The sequence below is a fragment of the Cervus elaphus genome, chromosome 1 (assembly GCF_910594005.1).
Source record: "Cervus elaphus chromosome 1, mCerEla1.1, whole genome shotgun sequence".
NCBI lineage: Eukaryota > Metazoa > Chordata > Mammalia > Artiodactyla > Cervidae > Cervus > Cervus elaphus.
This window is the reverse complement of record NC_057815.1, coordinates 56,212,706-56,232,298: the sequence shown is the minus strand read 5'-3', so window position 1 is coordinate 56,232,298 and position 19,593 is coordinate 56,212,706. Positions and strand designations below refer to the sequence as shown.

Sequence of the window (19,593 nt, the reverse complement as noted above, 5' to 3'; positions counted from 1 at the left end):
AAAGAATGTGTGTTCTGCACTTGTTGTGTATAGCATGTTACAGGTGGTTGATAGTGTTCAAATATTCTATAACCTTATTAATCTTTGATATATTTGTTCTATCAGTTACTAAGAAAAAGTAATTGATATCTCCAATTATGATTGTGGATTTGTCTCCCTTTTAGTTGTTTCTTTTTTTACTTCCAGGTTTTTGAAATGCTGTTATTAGGTGTGTACATATTTCATTTTAATTCCACAAATGACTTCATAATTATACCCTTCTCTGTTACTTTTTTGAGGTTGCCCCAAGGATTAAAATGTGCATCCTTAAGTTATTGTGGTCTACTTAGACTGAAGATTGTTACTTTACATAAAACCTTGAAACAGTGTGTTTTCATTTATGCCCCTACTCTTTGTGCTGCTGTGATTTATTTTATATTTACATATATTAAAACCCCCGCAGTGCAATATTATTTTTTAGCATAAGCAGTTAATCTTTTAAGTAAGTTACAAGATGATGGGAAACATAATATTTTATACTTATCTGCTGGTTTATAATTTCCATTGCCTCTTATGCCTTTCTGTAGATTTGAGTGTCCATATGACATCCGTTTGGCCTGAAGGATATATTTTGTTTTTTAAATTAGTTAATTCATTTTGGCTGTGTCGGGTCTTAGTTGTGGCACACAGGATCTTTCCATGTGGTGCATGGACCCTTTGGTGTGGTGCAGGCTCCAAAGTGAGCAGGCTTCAGTAGTTGTAGCATGTGGGCTCAGTAGCTGCTGCACTTGGGCTTAGTTGCTCTGCAACATGTGGGATCTTAGTTCCCCAACCAGAGACCAGACCTGTGTCCCCTGCTTTGCAAGGCAGAATCTTTATCACTGGGCCACCAGGAAAGTCCCCTGAAGGATATACTTTAGCATTATTTGTAGTGCAGATCTACAGTGACAAATTCTCTGGTTTTGCTTATTTGAAAACATGTTATGTCACCTTTCTGTTTGAAACGTATTTTTGTCTTGAAGGATATTTTTGCTAGATACAGAATTGGCGGGGTTTTTTTTCCTTTCAGCACTTTAAATTGTCTCTGTCCTTCATTGTGTCTGATGAGAAATCAGCCATCTTCATATGATTGTTCCCCTGTATATGATACACCAGTTTTTCCTCTGGCTATTTTCTAGACTAATTATATTTGCTTTTTAGCAATGTAATTATGGTGTGGTCTTCTTTGTATTTATCTGGTAGGTTTCTTATATGTAATTATAAGACAACATACGTAATATTATGAAACATTATATAGTAATGTTTTTTGTAGGGGAGGGTGTTAGTGTTTTTATCAAATTTAGGGAAAGTTAGGCTGTTATTTCATCAAAAGTTTTTATTCTACATCATTGTTTCTGTTTTATTTCTGGGTCTCTAAAGTATATGTATATTAACTTGGTGTTTTCCCACAAGTTTCTGGGGATGCATTCTTTTTTTTTCTTAGTTCTTCAGATAGATAATTTTTATTGCTCTATCTTTGAGTTCACTGACCTTTTCTTTTGACATCACCATCTTTACCCATCTTTTATTAGGCCCATTTAGATAATTTTAGATATTGTCATTTTTGACTGTAGAATTTACTTTTTTATAGTTTTCATTTATTTACTGAGATTTCCCCTTGTGTGAATTCCATAAGCTTTTTAACGTATTTATAGTAACTGTCTTAAAGTCCTTGTTTGCTAATCACAACATATTGGTCATCTCAAGGTCTGTTTCTGTTAACTTCATATTCTCTTGACTCTGGGTTCCATTTTCCTCTTCTCATGTGTTGTAATTTTTTATTGTATTCTGGATATTGTGGATGATACATTATGGGGATTTTTAATTTGGTTATCTTCCTCTGAAGAATATTAATTTTATCAAGTAGTTAAGTTACATGTGGAGGCTGGGGTTTGTACTTTATTAAGGTAGATTTGTTTTGGTTTTGCCATTTGGTCTCAGGGTGAACCTTTAGTCCTGGGACATAGTCTTTACTCCTAAAGTGTAGCTCTTAAGGTTTCAGTGGAAAGCCTGAGGTAATCTTCTAAACGTGGTGGGGTTGAAATTCTAAATTCTGTCTGCCCTGTAGTGAGTATCACTGAATCCTCTTCTCAGCTTTTTAGCCTTCTAGCTGCTGCTTTATTCCAGACTTATTGACACCTCCCCAATACATTTGCAGTTCTGAGGTCTTAAAGAATTGAGAGGAACTTATATACAGGTTTGGGGGGTCCCCCTCCCTCTGGTTTTCTCCTTTCTAGGATATCCCTTTCAATAAATAGCCATCCTGGCAGCCCTGGACTTAATTATCTGATACCATAAGTTGCCTTATGCTGTTCAGGTTGGTGACTGCCCTCAAGTGGAAAAACTGTTGAAACCGATGTGACCCAGTGTGGTTCCCTTTTGAGAATCCCCTCCATTTCCTGCCTGCTTTTCACCGTTCACCAATGCCTTCAGATGGTTGCTTTTTCATATTTTTTCTACACTTTATGATTGTTACCTGCAGGAAAGGTTAATCTAATATAAGCTACTCCCCTGTTGTTGGACTAAAATCTGTTGCTGGACTATGGACCAATACTGGGATTGATCCAAGCTAAATATCTATTAGCACTAAAATCTAGCATTCTTACTAGATTAATGGCCAAGTAAAATAGTAATTTCAGTTTTTAACCTATTCTTTCTCTAAGTTTGGCTGAACAGAATTCTTAAATATCATATGACATGTAGTTGATGCTATTTTCTGTTATTATCTACATAGAAAAAGCTGCATTCATAGTTTAAGAGCCACAAAAGCACTTTTAACCACTCTGACTAGATACTTCAGGAACAGGTTGGAAAGATTCCGTGGGGTCTAAAAGAGGAAGTGACTGTGACAAAATATGTTGCTGGGAATTAATCCCCTGGTAATCCAGTGGTTAGGATTCCACGCTTCCACTACAGGAGTCATGGGTTCAGTCCTTGGTTGGAAAACTAAGATCCCTCATGCTGTGTAGTAATGTTCCTGGTACTTTGTTTTCCCAATTAATGGAAATCTTTTTTTTTCTTTTTTTGGCCATGCTGTGCAGCTTGCTGGGATCTTAGTTCAATTCCCTGACCAGGGCTGGAACCCAGACCCATGGCAGTGAGAGTGAGTCCTAACCACTGGATCACCAGGGAATTCCCTGTGGAAATCTAATTTTATTTTTATTTATTTTTAATTTTAAAATATTTTTATTATTTAAAATTATTTTTATTTTTAATTTTTTTGTTTAATTTAAAAAATTTAACGGAAATCTAATTTTTTTAAAACCTTTTATTTTGTATTGGGGAATGGCTGATTAACAAACAGTGTTGTGATGGTTTCAGGTGAACAGCAGAGGGATTCAGCTGTACCTAAATATGTATCCATTCTCCCCTAAACTCCCCTCCCATCCCGTCTGCCACATAACATTGAGCAGAGTTCTCTGTGTCATATAGTAGGTCCTTTTTGGTTAATGGAAATCTAGTTTTTAGTGCAACAGATAAACAGGAGAAAATAGTGTATCTACCACTGATCCAAACTCAGGAATAAATAGACATTTGAAAAAAATAAAATAAATAGACATTTGAGGTATAAATTAATCCACGTGTGTAACTTCCCAGGCAGCTGCTTAGGGAATTAGAATTAGACTGTGCCCTAAGGCACAGTCACGTCTCTTCTGTTTAATGGAACCTGACAGCGAATCCACTTTCTCAGTGTCCTCTATCCTGTTTTGCTATCTGCTTGCTTCTTAACTTTAGATAAGTCCCTTCTTTCTGAGTGTCAACTTCCTCAACAAAGAGGAGTCCATGGGAATTCCCTGGCGGTCCAGTAGTTAGGACTCTGCTCTCACTGTTGAGGTCCCGGGTTCACTCCCTCGTAGGGGAACTAAAGTCCCACAGTCTGGGTGGTGTAGTCAAAACAAAAAAGAGGAAAAAAAGAGGAGTTCAGCATAGACAATATGTAAGGTCGTTTCCAGCTTTCAGCTTCTATAAGTCTATGGTCAGAAGGGAGGATTAGCTTTTGAATTTGAAGACAGTCCCTTGCATTAAATGGATTTTAACCTATTTAAATCATAGTTTTAATTCTTCTGTGTATTTTTTAAGGTTGCAATTGTGGCTCAGGACTTGGCAGCATTCCACACTGCATCATCAGAAATGGGGCACCAACAGCATAGCCATCACTTAGTAACCACAGAAACCAGACCTTTGACCTTAGTGGCAACATCCAATGGCACCCAGATCGCAGTCCAGGTGAGTACCATGGCAGCTGTCCTCTGTGGACAGCAGTCTGTTCAGCCCCCAGCCTTGTCACTGTTCTCTGATGCGTAACATTCACAGAGGCAGGGCGCAGAATAATACGCAGTACTTAGCTCCTTTAAGGAAATTGCTGTGTTTGAAATAAACTCAAAGAGACTAAAACTTTGCTTGCTACTATCTTTGTGTATTCTAGGGGAATTTATAACAAGAAGTATAAAGCTCCTGGTATATACATCCCTGTGTGTACCTGACCAACCATCTTTACTGTCAGAATAAAAGTTTAATTAGAAAAAAAAAAAGCTTAATTAGGCAGGATTCTATAAAGCATTTAAGAGTTATTCCTTGGAAATGAACCTCCTGTAAACATAGACTCCCAAGTTAGTCCTCAAAAAAGTCCCTGCACAACAGCTGTATTTTATGGTGGGGAATGTCAGAAGACTATGAAGAATACATTCTCTGGGAAGTCACTGCATTCAGAGAATCTAGAATGTGAGGTGTAGGTTACCTTTCCTTGGGAAGTTTGTTTTTTGTTTTAAGATATTTACTCGGAAAAGGGTTAGAACGCACTCTGGAAAATGCCAGCTGTTGGTTTTAATTTAGTTTATGGGCATGAAGCTAAAGGCTCATGAAGCTCTCTTATCTCCAACAGAAAAGATAAACAGAACAGATAAGATAATCATTTTGTTCCTTGCATGTGTGAAGATTTATCAAAATCCCATATAAAGAAACTGCATTATTCTCCCCAGCAGGAATTTTTGTGTTTTGTGGGTGAGCATTAGTACTTTAACAAGCCCAGATGTTATAGAGAGAAATTTTACTTCTGGCATATTATATTTCTTTGGCATTATCTTGACTGTGGCTATGTGTATGTTCCTGTTTCAGCTTGGAGAACAGCCATCTCTGGAAGAAGCCATCAGAATAGCATCCAGGATCCAGCAAGGAGAAACGCCAGGGTTAGATGATTAATCCTCAGAACAATGGAGCAATAAAGCCAGAGAAGCCTTTCATCTTCAGGCAGCAGAGATCCATGAAGCCCGGGCCCAGGAAAATTAGAAATTTTCCATTCCCGAAACACTGTACACATTTTTATGCAAGAGTGGAGAACATTTTATTCTTGACACTTTTGTGTATATAACCCTTGGAATAGATTTCCCAAACTGATGTATTGTGTACAAGGAAGTATGAAATTAGGGCAATACAGTAATTTTTTATGTTACTCTTTTATCAGATTGCAGACTCCTAGAGTCTACGTGCAAGACCAGTGAAGTCTTATGGAGTCTTATGATGGATTTTTAACTTACTGTGAAAAAAAAAAATAAATAAAGGCTGTATTGAAAATGTCAAAGGTTCTATACGTCAAACAATCATAATTCCAAAAGCCATCATGGATAATAAAGGATGTAAAGCCTTCAGATATTTCCCTCAGCTAGTAGAGTGTCTGCAGTTTTTGTTCTACTGTATACTTGTCCATTTTTATTTGTATTAAATATCTCACGGTTTGAAGACTATTCATTACAGTTTTCCACCCCTGTTAAATACCAGCTGTGCAAGCTGAAGTGCTAATTATATTAGCATTACATTGGATTATGTATAAAATTACAAAGTTTGTTTATTTAAAATTAAAAAGTTAAATCCAGTACTTCGGTTTTGTTAAAGATGATTTCCTGAGTGTTCAGTTTTTCGTTACTGTTTCTTAAAAATAATGAACTATCAAAGTTTGACCACAGGCTGGAGCCCGGGATAATAGTGCTGTAATTGGAAATGGCTTTACTCTGAAAATTAGGTTAGTGGGTTGGTGTAAATTATTTATTTTTGCTTATGTACTTTTATTTTAAAGCTTATTTACCCTAAAGTTTATTATTAATTTTGAATACAGCAATTTTTAAAATGTTACCTTTATATTTGTTTCATTAAATTGGTATGGGGTGGGGGGAAGAGTTGTAGAAAACACTAATGTAATAGGTTAAAATACAAAATATATATATAGAGAGAGTATATTATGTATCAAGCACAATAAGTACTTTTCCATACATATTCATCTGCTTATAACAGGATTTTGTGAGATATATGAGATTTAATACCTCTGTTTGTACATGAGAAAGCTGAAGGTTCAAAGAAGTTGTGTCTGCCCAGGACTGTGGTGAGGCAAGGCAAAGACTTGAGAAGCCAGACTGACTCCCACATCCAGGGTGTTTTTTTTCACCACACCAAAACTGCCTTCTCAGATGGTAACTTGTGACAGAGACTATGTATATGAGCTTTGGTGATTTCTTTTTTTTTAATTTCTGGTGGCATGCCGAATCCTGGTTCCCTAAACAGGGATCGAACCCATCCCCCTGCAGTAGAAGTGCAGAGCCCTAACCACTGGACCTTCAGGGAAGTCCCAAGCTTTGGTGGGGATTTATGATTGCCCAGTGACCTGATGAGCACCTGAAAAAAGCATCTTTAATGTTAAGAGATTCAGTGTAGGGGCCACCGAGTTCCAAAAAAGATAGGGGGAGGGTGTGTGAGGGTTGTCCTGTAAGGATCACTTCTCTGCTGTTTTCACCGTGCTTTGTTGGCCGGAGAGCTGAAACAGGGCTGTTTTTCATTTCAAGCTTTACAGTAAAAAGGAAAAAATGTGCTGTTTTATTTAATATAAATGTTATCTTTGATCAGGTTCTTTGAAGTCTTGCTAAGAAGGGTCATGACTTAATCATTTGAAATGGGAAACCCGGCAGGGTTGGGCAGGGGGGATTGGCTGCTTCCCTTCAAAGCTCTTCAAAGATATATGTTAGAAAGGTCTTAGTCACCCACAGTCTCAGTCTCCATTCTTGACAGAGACATTTAAATACACAACTCCCAGATGAGGCTCAGAGGGGTCAGCATGGGGCAGGGGCGGGGTTAGGGGTGGGATAGATGAAGAACAGGATCTTGAACTGTGCTCCCACTTTCCACTCCTCTTCCCTCCAGGGACTGGCTGCCAACCTGGAGCTGCTCTGCTGAGCCCAGCTGGGTCTACTGTGAACCAGTACCCAAGCCTCCCTAGGCTTTGCCTTTCACCTACCTCTGTTTAGAATTGAGGGTGTTCATCCCTCACCCCAGCTCCTCTGCCTGGATTGGACAGAACTGAGTTGGATGCTGCTGGTGGGCCTGATTGTCCCTCAGCTGAAAAGAAAATGCCTTCCTAATAGCACCAGAGAATAGGGCAGGGGGTGCTGCTGGTTTGTCCCCTGACTTCCTGGGAAGGGACCTCAGGAGCATAGATAGTGTATTCCCCCAAGGGAAGACTCCAGCTGATGCGCTGAGAGTTGCAAGTAAAGCTGGTGTGGGGTTTCTTCTCAGCCTGCTAAAGTTGAAGAGTCTCCCCAAGATACTTGATGAAACTAGAGTACATCTTTTTTTCTTCCCCAGCTGCTCCACGAGTCTTGCAGAATCTTAGTTCTCCGACCGGGTATTGAACCCAGCACCATGGCATTGAAAGCGCCAAGTCCTACCCCCTGGACCGCCGGGGAACTCCCCCTGGGTACATCTTAGCAGATGTAGCTAGTTGGAGCATAACTCTGCAATATGATCCAGACGATGCTCAAGGCAAGCCTTTCAGTCCAAGAAAAACACCCCCGACTCTATCCCAGACACAACTTAAAGCCACTACAAAGAGAAAGTACATTGGCTACAGTCTGCGCTCCAATTTAGGAAATAAAAGGATTCGGCTTCCTCAATCCTCTACAGGTGGCAGCCACCCAGAGGGCCACACTTCTCCCTGTGCCCGGGCACTTCACCCCCAGGTCATCGGGCAAACTAATGGACAGTTTCACATCCTGCACTCCTGCATGGCAGCCCTGGGACTAGGGAACTTGGGAAACTGTGCACTCAGAGCTGACATGGGCTGGATTCCATGTCTCATCCCAAGGAATTTACATCCCCGTGTTTCTTGGCTCGGACAAGTTGTAGACCAGTCGACCAACCGTGGGTGGGGAGTGGGAAGCTGAAAGGAGAGGGGCGGAGCTGGGGTCTCTTGTCAGAAAGAAAGGAAAGGGAACTGGAGGGACGCGAGGCGAGGCTGCCTCAGCCCCTCCACTGTCAGCACTTCTGCACTTAACTAGGTTTCCTTCAGGGATGAGGGGGTCTTTCAAAGAATACTCCAGCCAAACACACTCTTTTCTTTGGCCTGAGGAACAGGGTGTGTGACTAGCACTGTTGAGAGCCCTGCAGTTGGGGCTGAATGCACTGTGGTTGCAGTCTTAAAATTCTTAATCATTTTATCTTTGATTTTGTGTCAAGTCTCCTGGGACCAACAATGGAGCAGGCAGGCACGGTGGTGGGCGGGGTGGGGGGGGACTGGGGGGGTCCTTGGAGCCTGGCCTTACGCAGTCACATTCCCTACGGCTGCCATGGATGGGTTCTCCTGCCACTCCCCTGCCTGGCAGGGGTCTGGTGCCAGTGCAGGAAGGTGGGTGTTGGGGGCATGGTGGCGGCCAACCCCACCTACTGACCTCATCCCAGCTCTGAGTTCTAACGATGCTTGGCAGTAGCCTGTGTGCTGTGGGCTGGGGTGGCAGGCCTGTGGGAAGGGGAAGCTGGCAGCTATTAAGTCAAAGAGACCACCCCCTCAGGCACCCATGAGGTCCTATACCCTGGAGGGCTCTTTCTCCAGGTTCTGTGCCAGGGGTATCCTCACCTCCTCCTTCCACTTTTCCAGACCTTGGCTCTTGTTTTTCTCTTCTAGCCAGCTCAAGGTAACCTCCTGGAATCACACAAAATTCAAGTTGTATAATTTCAATGATTCCAAGTACAAGTTAAATACCTTTAGACATTTTCATTTAAAATTGGTATTGCATAAAATAAAAATGAAGAGTAAAATTGATGCTAAAAATTTAGGTCTTAATTTTTCCTTACTTAGGATGACATTAAATAGCAAATAAAAAACACCATGACAAGTCATAAGAGTCTGTGAAAGAAGGAAAAAAAAATGTATTTCTTATGCGCATGTGGGCGAGAGGTGGAGGCTAAAATATGCATAATAAAGAATTTACCACTTTAACCATTTTTGAGTGTGCAGTTCATTAAGTACATTCACTCTGTTGTGTAAACATCAACACCATCTGCAAAACCTTCTCATCTTCCAAAACTGAAATTATACCCATTAAAAACTCCCCTTCCCCACGCCCTCCAGCCCCTGGCAACCACCATTCTTTCTCTTTCTATGACTCTGACTACACTTGGTACTTCACAGAAGTGGAATCACACGCTATTCGTCCTTCTGTGTCTGACTTTATGTATACCTTTGACAGCCCTTTTTCTCCTGCTTTTTGACCAAGAGTCCCCATTATTTTCTTTTTCTTTTTGCACTAAGCCTCGCAGATTATGCAGCCTGCCCTGCCTAGGAAAGCTCTTCAGTTCTTTTTTTGCTATCACACAGGAGGTGTGACTCGTGTTTGGGGAATATATCATATGCTTCTACTTTTTAGGTTATGGACTCCCATAGGGTAACTGGGGATTTCTACTTCCACAGAATTCTAGACATCCTGCAAAGCAGATCACCTCTAGCTTCTAAGCTCACCTGCCTTGAGAGACACAAAGAGTCCTCAATCCTTCATGCAGAAATTTCATGTTGCTTCCAGAACTCGGCTAAAATCGAAAGACAGCAAGTCTTGCGAGAATAAAGCATGCTCAAAAATCAGGATAATTGCATGAATAGTTAAGCTGAAAATTACCTGGCAAAAGCTTTTTCTTTTCACTTTTCTGCTTTTGAATGACAGAGAATAGGATTCTTGCTCTAATGTCAATCCTAAATTTCTCCTAGTTTGCTTCCTTTCTGCAGTTTCCCTGGACATACAGGAGGCATCCAAAAAGAAGACACAGCACCTTCACTTATCTGTCCAGAAGGCCATCTGCATAAGGAAGGATATGGAAACACAGCTCTAATCTGAGTTGCAGACTCAGTCCCAGAGCCCTCCAGATAAATTCTGCAATTTCTAAGGAAAAAGGTAAAATCTCTGCTGCCACAAGGGAGTTGCCTTATCTTTTTAAATAGGGAACTTTTTCTCCAAGCAAGTGATGGCACTTTTGTGCCTATGAGGACCCTGGGAGGGCAGTAGGTCCCAGTTGGGAGCAGCTCTTACACTCACCAGACATTTTACCCAGACAGAACTCATCAGCTAAGCAGTTTCCCCAATGCCTTAGAGCTTCTGTAACATTCTGAAATTACTGAATGTTCTTTGAAACAGAAAATCAGGAACAACAGAAAAGTGGACCATTTTTGGTATGCAAAGGTGATCTTCACTATTATGAAGCTGATGAAACCTTGTGGGTATATTAAAATAAAAAAGAAAGCAGTTAGCTAAGAGATGAAAGGCTCTGGTGAGGCTTGGGGTCAGACACCAGCAGGAGGCACTGAGTAGGTTCAGGGAGCAATTAACATCTACACGCGGCTTCACCACTTCCTTCTGGAAGGAAGCAACCGGCTGTGGGTGGATGAGGTCAGTCTTTTCTCTAATCTTAAAGGAAGTCATTTCATGCTAGGAGAAAACAGGGTTAGTAATAGGAAGAGAAGAACCCTGACTGCCTCCTCAGGTCATGGCGTTTGACATTAGGACAGGGGTCCCCAACCTCTGGGCTATGGACCGCTATGCCCTTTCAGATCAGTGGTGTCATTAGGTTAGAAATAAAGTGCACAATAAATGTAACTCTCTTGAATCATCTAGAAACCACCCCTACCCTACCCCGGTCTGTGGAAAAATTGTCTTCTGTGAAACTGGTCCCTGGTGCCAAAAATGTTGGGGACCACTGCATTAGAAGGAAATGCCCACACCAGACTTAGGAGACTAGTTTTATCTCTTGACTCAATCTCACAATCACTTCTGGCTTTATAACCAGTGTTGACCAAGGAAATACTTCTGAGCACATCTGAGATTTAGTTCTGAGATGCCAGTTGCAATTCTTGTGACTAGAAGGTGCTGAGGACTAAATATTGTTTTCAAGCCTGCACTTACAGGGCAAATCTCTGCCAGGCCTAATGGGTCCCAAGTACTAGTCACTTATTCTACCAATGTTCAACACTCCTCAGCCCAGTCCTAATTAATGTATGGGCAGGTTGTTGGCAGTATTTATTAGTCGCATCCTGCATCCCTGCATGGGCTTCCCTGGTGGCTCAGCAGTAAAGAATCTGCTTGCAGTGTTCGCTTCAGCAGCACATATACTAAAATTGGAATGATACAGAGAAGACTAGCATGGCCTCTGCGCAAGGATGACATGCAAATTAGTGAAGTGTTCCATATTTTTTCAGGATGGGGAACACATGTACACCCATGGCTGATTCATGTCAATGTATGCAAAAACCACCACAATATTGTAAAGTAATTAGCCTCCAATTAAAATAAATAAGTAAATTTTAAAAAAAAGAATCTGCTTGCAATGCAGGAAGCCACTTGTAATGTAAGAGACATAGATCCGATCCCTAGGTTGTGAAGATCCCCTAAAAAAGGAAATGGCTACCCCACTCCAGTATCCTTGCCTGGAGAATCCCATGGACAGAGAAGCCTGGCAGGCTACGGTTCATGGGGTTGCAAAGAGTCAGACACAACAGCAACTAAACCACCACTGCCACTATCACCCTGCAGTCTCAGAGGAAGGTCTACAGGGCCACTTTCCTACATCTTCACAGAAAAAGTCACTTGCTCACTCAAAGGCAGACCCCAGGTCAGGTCCCCAGAGTCAACCATGACTGGATGCAATAGGGTGCTGAAGCTCCTACCCAACGTTCTTAGCAACCATTAGGATGAATGCCCTTTGCTGCCCTACCCTTGGATTTGAGTCTAACAAGTAGGCTCTGACTGGGGACTTTCCTGATGGTCCAGTGTCTAAGACTCTACAGGGGGCCTAGGTTCGATCCCTGATCAGGGAACTAGATACCACAAGCCATAACTAAGAGTTCAAATGCTGCAACTAAAGATCTTGCATACCACCACTAAAAATATCCCACACTCTGCACAAACAAAATAAACATTTTTTAAAAAGTAGGCTCTAACCTTGTTGCCAGGGTTTGCAGCTGCTACTACTCTAGAGATGTTTTAAAAAATGTTAAAAAAATAAAATAAAATAAAACCTTTAACTACCTTCTTTGGCTAGCTTTCTTCCTTTTTCTTCTTTACTGGGTATCAGAAGAAAAGGAGGAGCTTACTCATACTGTATATGCGGTGATGATTTACTCATTCAGAAGAAGAGCCTGTTTCTAGCTCCACCTCTGAAACTAGGAAGTTAGAACTTAGCACTCAATCCCTAGGAAAACTTTTCAAGCTTTCCTAAATGACTCTTTAATCAGTGACAAACCAAAACTAAATTATAAGTAGTTTTAAGCATATAGCTGTGAGAATGTATGGTCTTCAACTGCATGTGAAAGTATGAATGATCCTCATAAATCTAATGTTGAGCAAAAGAAGCTGGACGCAAGAGTATAGACCACACTATTCTCTCTATTGGAAGTCAGGACGCTGACTACCTGTGGTAGGGAGCGGGGCTGAGGACAGGAAGAGCCAAGAGGGGATTCGAAGGGCCAGCTTCAGGGGCGTGTGTATAGGACCCTGTGCTTTGAAAAACCCCACAGTGGATTTCAAGCTCTGCTGTCACCACCTTACAGTTCTTAATAAAACTGGAACATTGCATCTTCATGTCTCTTTGGGCCCTGTAAATTATATAACTGCTTCTGGGTACTGGTAATGTTTTCTTTCTTTCTTTTTTTTTCTAATTTTATTTATTTTATTTTGGCTATTTTTGGCCCACTGTGTCTTCATTGCTGTGTAAGGGTTTTCTCTAGGTGCGGCAAGCCGGGGCTACTCGCTAGTTGTGGGGCACAGGCCTCTCACTGCAGTGGCTCCTCTTGTTGCAGGGCACAGGCTCCAGAGCCCAGCCTCAGTAATTGTGGTGCACGGGCTTATTTGCTCCGTGTCATGTGGGATCTTCCTGGGCCAAGAATTGAACCCTTGTTCCCTGGATTACAAGGTAGACTCAACCATGGGACCACCAGGAAAGTCCGTGTCCTTTTAATCTGGGTGTTGAATTTCTGAATATTCACCAAACTGTACATATCTTGATATGTTTGCTTTTCTGGGTGTGTATTATACCTCAATATAAAGTTAGAAAAACTGAATTATAGATTATTTTAAAACTAAATCAATGAAACATTACTTATGGAACACAGCCAAAGTTGTATTCACAAGAAAATTCATGACCTTACACACTTATTGCTAAAGAAGAAAAAATAAAATTTCATTAACAAAGCAGATGACATAGGAAATTAGAAGAGGAAAAAAGTCAGAGCAAAGCAAAATTTAAAGAAAGCAAAAGGAAGAAATTAATAAAAATAAAAGCAAAATGAATTAGTTCAATAGCCAAAAAGCAATTGATTAATAAGTCTAAGATCTAGTTCTTTGAGGTTGGAGGAAAGCAAACAATAAAACTGATAAACCAAAAAAAAAAAAAAAAACAAACCTGATAAACCACTAGCTAAAATGATTAAAAAAAAAAAAAAGACAAAATAGGGAATTCCCTGGTGGTCCAGTGGTTAGGACCCTGTGCTTTCACTGTCAAGGGCCCAGGTTAAATTCCTGGCTGGGGAGCTAAGATTGTATAAGCCTTGTGGCACAGCCAAAAAAAAGGACGACAAAATATAAATATACAAATTAGGAATGAGAAAGGGCTTATAAGCATGGGTAAGAGGAAATAATGAGAAATACAAGTGAAAACTTGGCCCTATTACAATTTAAAATCTGAAAGAAATGGATAATACTCAAGGAAATATAAATTACCAACAGGGACTCAGAGACGGTAGAAAATCTAAACAGACAAATAATCATGGACAGAAGCTGTCAAAAGCTCAAAGAGAAAATGCTGAACCCAGACACATTAATGAGCAACTTCTTTCAAATTTTCACAGAATCAACCATTCTTATACTATTAAAGCTGTTCAAAAGCACAGAGATGGAGAAGGAAATGGCAACCCACTCCAGTGTTCTTGCCTGGAAAAGTCCATGGACAGAGGAGCCTGGCGGGCTGCAGTCCATGGGGTTACATGACTGAGCATGTGTGCACAAAGGTGGAGGGAGATGGGTTCGTAGCAATAAAGTGGTAGAACTGAAAAAAAAAAAAAAAGAAGCACAGAGAAAGAAGCAAACATTCCACTATTTTATGAAGCCAAAATCTTATAAAGATTGTACGACAGAAAAACTATGGCTCAGTTCCATTTATAAATATAGATGCAAAATGCCTAAATGAACATAATTTTACAGTATATTTTGAAAGCAGCTTGACAATAATTTATTTCAGGAAGGATAGAGTGGCATAATAGAAGGAAATCTATTAATCTACTTAACCACATACACAATTGAAAACAGAAAAAAGACTAATTAAGAGAAATGTTAAAAATGGGGTAAAATGGAATATTCATTCCTCAAATATTCTGACAAAAGAATACTTCTCTAATATAGTAGATATAAATCAAGTCCACATGTACATATATACATATCTTATCAACCAAAAACTTATTCAGTTCAGTTCAGTTCGGTCACTCAGTCATGTCCGAATCTTTGTGATCCCATGGACTGCAGTACGCCAGGCCTCCCTGTCCATCACCAACTCCCAGAGTTTACTCAAGCTCATGTCCATTGACTCAGTGATGTCATCCAACCACCTCATCCTCTGTCGTCCCCTTTTCCTCCTGTCGTCAATCTTTCCTAACATCAGGGTCTTTTCAAATGAGTCAGTTCTTCGCATCAGGTGGGCAAAGTATTGGAGTTTCAGCTTCAACATCAGTCCTTCCAATGAACACTCAGGACTAATCATCTTTAGGATGGACTAGTTGGATCTCCTTGCAGTCCAAGGGACTCTCAAGAGTCTTCTCCAACAACCACAGTTCAAAAGCATCAATTCTTCGGTGCTCAGCTTTCTTTATGGTCCAGCTCTCACATCCATACATGACTACTGGAAAAACCACAGCCTTGACTAGACAAACCTTTGTTGGCAAAGTAATATCTCTGCATTTTAATATGCTATCTAATCTGAAAGAGACACATGCACCCCAATGTTCATCGCAGCACTGTTTATAATAGCCAGGACATGGAAGCAACCTAGATGCCCATCAGCAGATGAATGGATAAGGAAGCTGTGGTACATATACACCATGGAATTTTACTCAGCCGTCAAAAAGAATTCATTTGAACCAGTCCTAATGAGATGGATGAAACTGGAGCCCCTTATACAGAGTGAAGTAAGCCAGAAAGATAAAGAACATTACAGCATACTAACACATATATATGGAATTTAGAAAGATGGTAACGATAACCCTATATGCAAAACAGAAAAAGAGACACAGAAATACAGAACAGACTTTTGAACTCTGTGGGAGAAGGTGAGGGTGGGATGTTTCAAAAGAACAGCATGTATACTATCTATGGTGAAACAGATCACCAGCCCAGGTGGGATGCACGAGACAAGTGCTCCAGCCTGGTGCACTGGGAAGACCCAGAGGAATCGGGTGGAGAGGGAGATGGGAGGGGGGATCGGGATGGGAAATAAGTGTAAATCTATGGCTGATTCATATCAATGTATGACAAAACCCACTGAAATGCTGTGAAGCAATTAGCCTCCAACTAATAAAAAAATTAAAAAAAAAAAAAAATAATAATATGCTATCTAGGTTGGTCATAACTTTCCTTCCAAGGAGTAAGCGTCTTTTAATTTCATGGCTGTATTCACCAATGTGGTCTATTGGAGAAAGGAATGGCAAACCACTTCAGTATTATTGCCTTGAGAACCCCATGAACAGTATGAAAAGGCAAAGAGATATGACACTGAAAGATGAACTGCCCCGGTTGGTAGGTTCCCAATATGCTACTGGAGACCAGTGGAGAAATAACTTCAGAAAGAATGAAGAGATGGAGCCAAAGCAAAAACAACACCCAGTTGTGGATGTGACTGGTGATGGAAGCAAGGTCTGATGCTGTAAAGAGCAATATTGCATAGGAACCTGGAATGTTAGGTCCATGAATCAAGGCAAATTGGAACTATTATTCTTAATAGCCCCATTAAAGTCAGGAGCAAGACAGGGATACTTTCTACCTCTCCTATAATTAACACCATGCTCTAACTGAGCTAACCAGCCATTGAACACCTCTCCTGTTACTTAATACTGTCCTGAAAGTGCTAGTTAATGCAATTAGACAAAAAAAAAAAAAATACCAGTAAGAAGGACAGAATGACCAAATATATGATTGTCTACCTAGAAATCCAAAACAATCAACTGAAAAATTGTTACAAGTAATATAGGAGGATAGAACATAGTTTGTGTATTTATTTCATCCTTGCCATATTTTTGTGCTCTTGTTGTTTCTAACTACTGGTTGATAAACATACAGACAGACACACAAGGCCCTGGAGAGTCAGCAGAGCTTGGTCATGGTGGGTGGGAGTGGGGACAGGCATCAAACACAAGACTTGGCTGCTTCGAAAACCTGCTTTGATGGCAAAGCGGGTGATCCAGTCAGAATTGGCAGGAGCATGTGTGAGCTATCTTATGCCCCAATCTGAGTTCCTGGATCAGTTAAATTCCGAAGCTGGTTACTAGGGACAAAATCTTTTATTCTGCACTTAGAAGTGAGCCTGTAATAAATCAAGAGGAATCCTGGAAGCCCCTTCCTTATCAGCACTCACCATAGATGGCAGGCAGAACACAGAGCTGCTTGTCTGAGACCGGCCGGAAGACCAGTCCAAGTGAAATAACCAGGCTGAGAGAACTGGAGCACAGGCTCCTTCCCCAAGAGCAAAGCCAGAGAAGGGAGACAGGGAGGCGGGGACGCGAGGAAATGGAAGGAGGGCTGGGGCATCATCAGTGACCAGAAAGAGTGGAGAGATACAGGATGTCAGAAAAAGCAGGGTATGGGTTTGCAGAATCTCTGCCATATTCCACCTGCCCCATCCTGTTTTAGAGCAATGTTACGGCTTTTCTCTTGGCTCTCTCTTTAGTTGGTACCCAGGCATTTTGGAAGTGAGATTTTTTTATAAATTTGTATATTTCTCCAGATGGTAAATATATTTACCACAGTAAATATATTTACTGTAGGCTAATTTTTTAAAATGGAATCATTATATAGTTTTGCAATCTTTTAAAAAATTATATCTTAGATATCTTTTCATTTTGTATTTTGTATCTCATCATTTGGCAAACTGTGGTTTGTGGAATCGTTATATAGTTTTGCAATCTTTTAAAAAATTATATCTTAGATATCTTTTCATTTTTCATTTTGTATCTCATCATTTGGCAAACTGTGGTTACTTAATATTTAATGGACATTTGGGTGGCTTCCCAATTTTTGGTATTATACACCATACCTAGAACACAATTCTCCAGATCTCCATTTGGCTGATTCCCTCACTTTATTCAGATTCCTGCTCAAATGCCACTTCCTCAAAAGGCCTTCCTAGATCACCCTATTAAAATAGCACCTCCCCACCAACCCTCTGGGGCTTGCCTGGTGACTCAGAGGGTAAAGAATCTACCTGCAATGCTGGAGACCTAGGTTCAAAGCCTGGCAGGCTGCAGTCCATGGGGTCGCAAAAGAGTCGAACACAATTTAGCGACTAAAGAACAAACATTATTTTACATATTTTTGCAGACCTGTATAAAGGTTTAGTAGCATTGCTGAGTCAAAGATGATCAATATTTAAATTGCAGAAGAAACAGTCAAAATGGTCTTTTAAAAAGGTACCAATTTACACCCACCCCCATAGTGGACAGGAATGAGCTTCTCCAAACCTTCTGCAACACACCATAGTATCAATCTTTGTAATCTTTCCTCTTGATTTTAGAATTTAAAATACATGTGGGTTTTATGGTATAACAAAAAGGCAGAGGTGCCAAATATGACTGTCTTTGACACCCATGACCCTCCACCGCATCCTGCTGTCCAGACTCTAGCAGCACACTGCCCATGGTGGGGTCCTGTGACCCTGTCTTCAGCAAGTCTCCCAATTCGTTCTCACCCTCACCTTATCCCATCCTTGTCGAGGTACAAAGAGCTAGTCCTGAGAGTTTGTTTGAAGGTTCTAGCAGAGGAGAGCAACTATTCCAATACCCTTTTCGACGAGCTTGAGCTTGCAGCTTGAGGAGGGACACATGTGAAGGGGTGAGGCAGGATGGGGACACTGGCCTAGCCAGCCAGATCAGCTGAGTCAACCCTGGTGATTAATGGGGTGATAGATGTCACAGCCAGATCACCGTCACATGCAAAAAAGCTAGTCTTGAAGTCAGTAGTGACACAGTCTCAGTAATACCGGCTCTATGACTATGTGATATAGGCATTTAACCTAGTTGGGTTTCGTTTTCTTCATTTGTAAAATGTGAATTAAAATACTTCTCTTGGAGGATTCCTATAAAGATTAGATAAATATGGAAAGCATCTGGCTCAGTGCCTGCCATATATAGCTGGCACTATAGCTTTCCCAGCTCCCTCCAAAGCACCCCAGCTTTTTGTGGCACTTAGGATATTTCTCATACCCTGACTCGTATAAAGGTAAGGGGCAGTAGGTAGGACATGGATCATGTTTGAACATGGCACACACCCAATAGAAGATGCCAGGTAGGGTTGATTTCTGCATTCAGGAACTAATTCACCCTCATGGGTATTTTTTTTCCATGTACATATTTATGCCACCAATCAGCTGATCGTACCTAGTACTACTGGGTACTCTCCACCCAGCTAGCTACTAGATGAGCTCATCTCTCAATCCAGTCTAAGCTGGATTTTACAGAACTTTAAAACTGACTCACCACTGAGTCATCAAAACATAGCAATACCCAAACACACCCCTGTTGCCACACAAAAGACCAGCAAGGGGTGTCTGCCTCATCTCCTTTCCCTCTCCTACTGAGACAGGGCCCCTTGTTTCACTGGAGAGGTGTCATCACATCTTTTGTGCTGCAGTAATCTGAACAAAGCTGGTTCAGCTAATCACAGTGTGGCCGCAGAGACTGGCAGTCCTGTAGTTCTCCAGATCATTTCCTGTGTGTGTCACTAACCCAGGAGGAGAGGCAATTAATCAATTACTCGACTGTGTACTTAGCACTGGGGTTCTGTTAGTCACTCACTCATGATCCCTCCTGTTTATAAACAGATTCCTGTGATGTGACCTTTTTAGTTACTGAAACTCATTACGAATTTAGAGAAAAGCAGCTCTTTGCAAGTATTAACAATACTGGAGAAAATGGAACTACTTAGTTCCATTTTGGTAAAAAGGAATTTTAAAATAGCAAATAGGAAGCATGATGTTTTGGCTGCCTCACAGAGCTATAATTTTAAATGTTGTTTGAGA

At 40.9% G+C, this 19,593-nt stretch overlaps 1 protein-coding gene and 1 non-coding gene across 4 annotated transcripts in view; both read left to right on the top strand.

Moving 5' to 3' along the window:
• ZNF143 (zinc finger protein 143) overlaps positions 1 to 5,890 on the top strand; it is a 61,129-nt gene extending 55,239 nt beyond the window's left edge. For all 3 annotated transcript variants that reach the window (XM_043903389.1, XM_043903409.1, XM_043903399.1), the window contains exons 15-16: positions 4,099 to 4,245; positions 5,134 to 5,890. In XM_043903389.1, coding sequence (XP_043759324.1) covers positions 4,099 to 4,245; positions 5,134 to 5,217 — 231 coding nt within the window. In that variant the 3' untranslated portion in view covers positions 5,218 to 5,890. The remainder of the gene's footprint in view (positions 1 to 4,098; positions 4,246 to 5,133) is intronic.
• Positions 5,891 to 11,407: 5,517 nt separating this feature from the next.
• LOC122703537 lies at positions 11,408 to 11,514 on the top strand. The gene has a single exon (XR_006343513.1). It is a non-coding gene; the product is annotated as a U6 spliceosomal RNA (small nuclear RNA).
• The last annotated feature ends 8,079 nt before the right edge of the window (positions 11,515 to 19,593 follow it).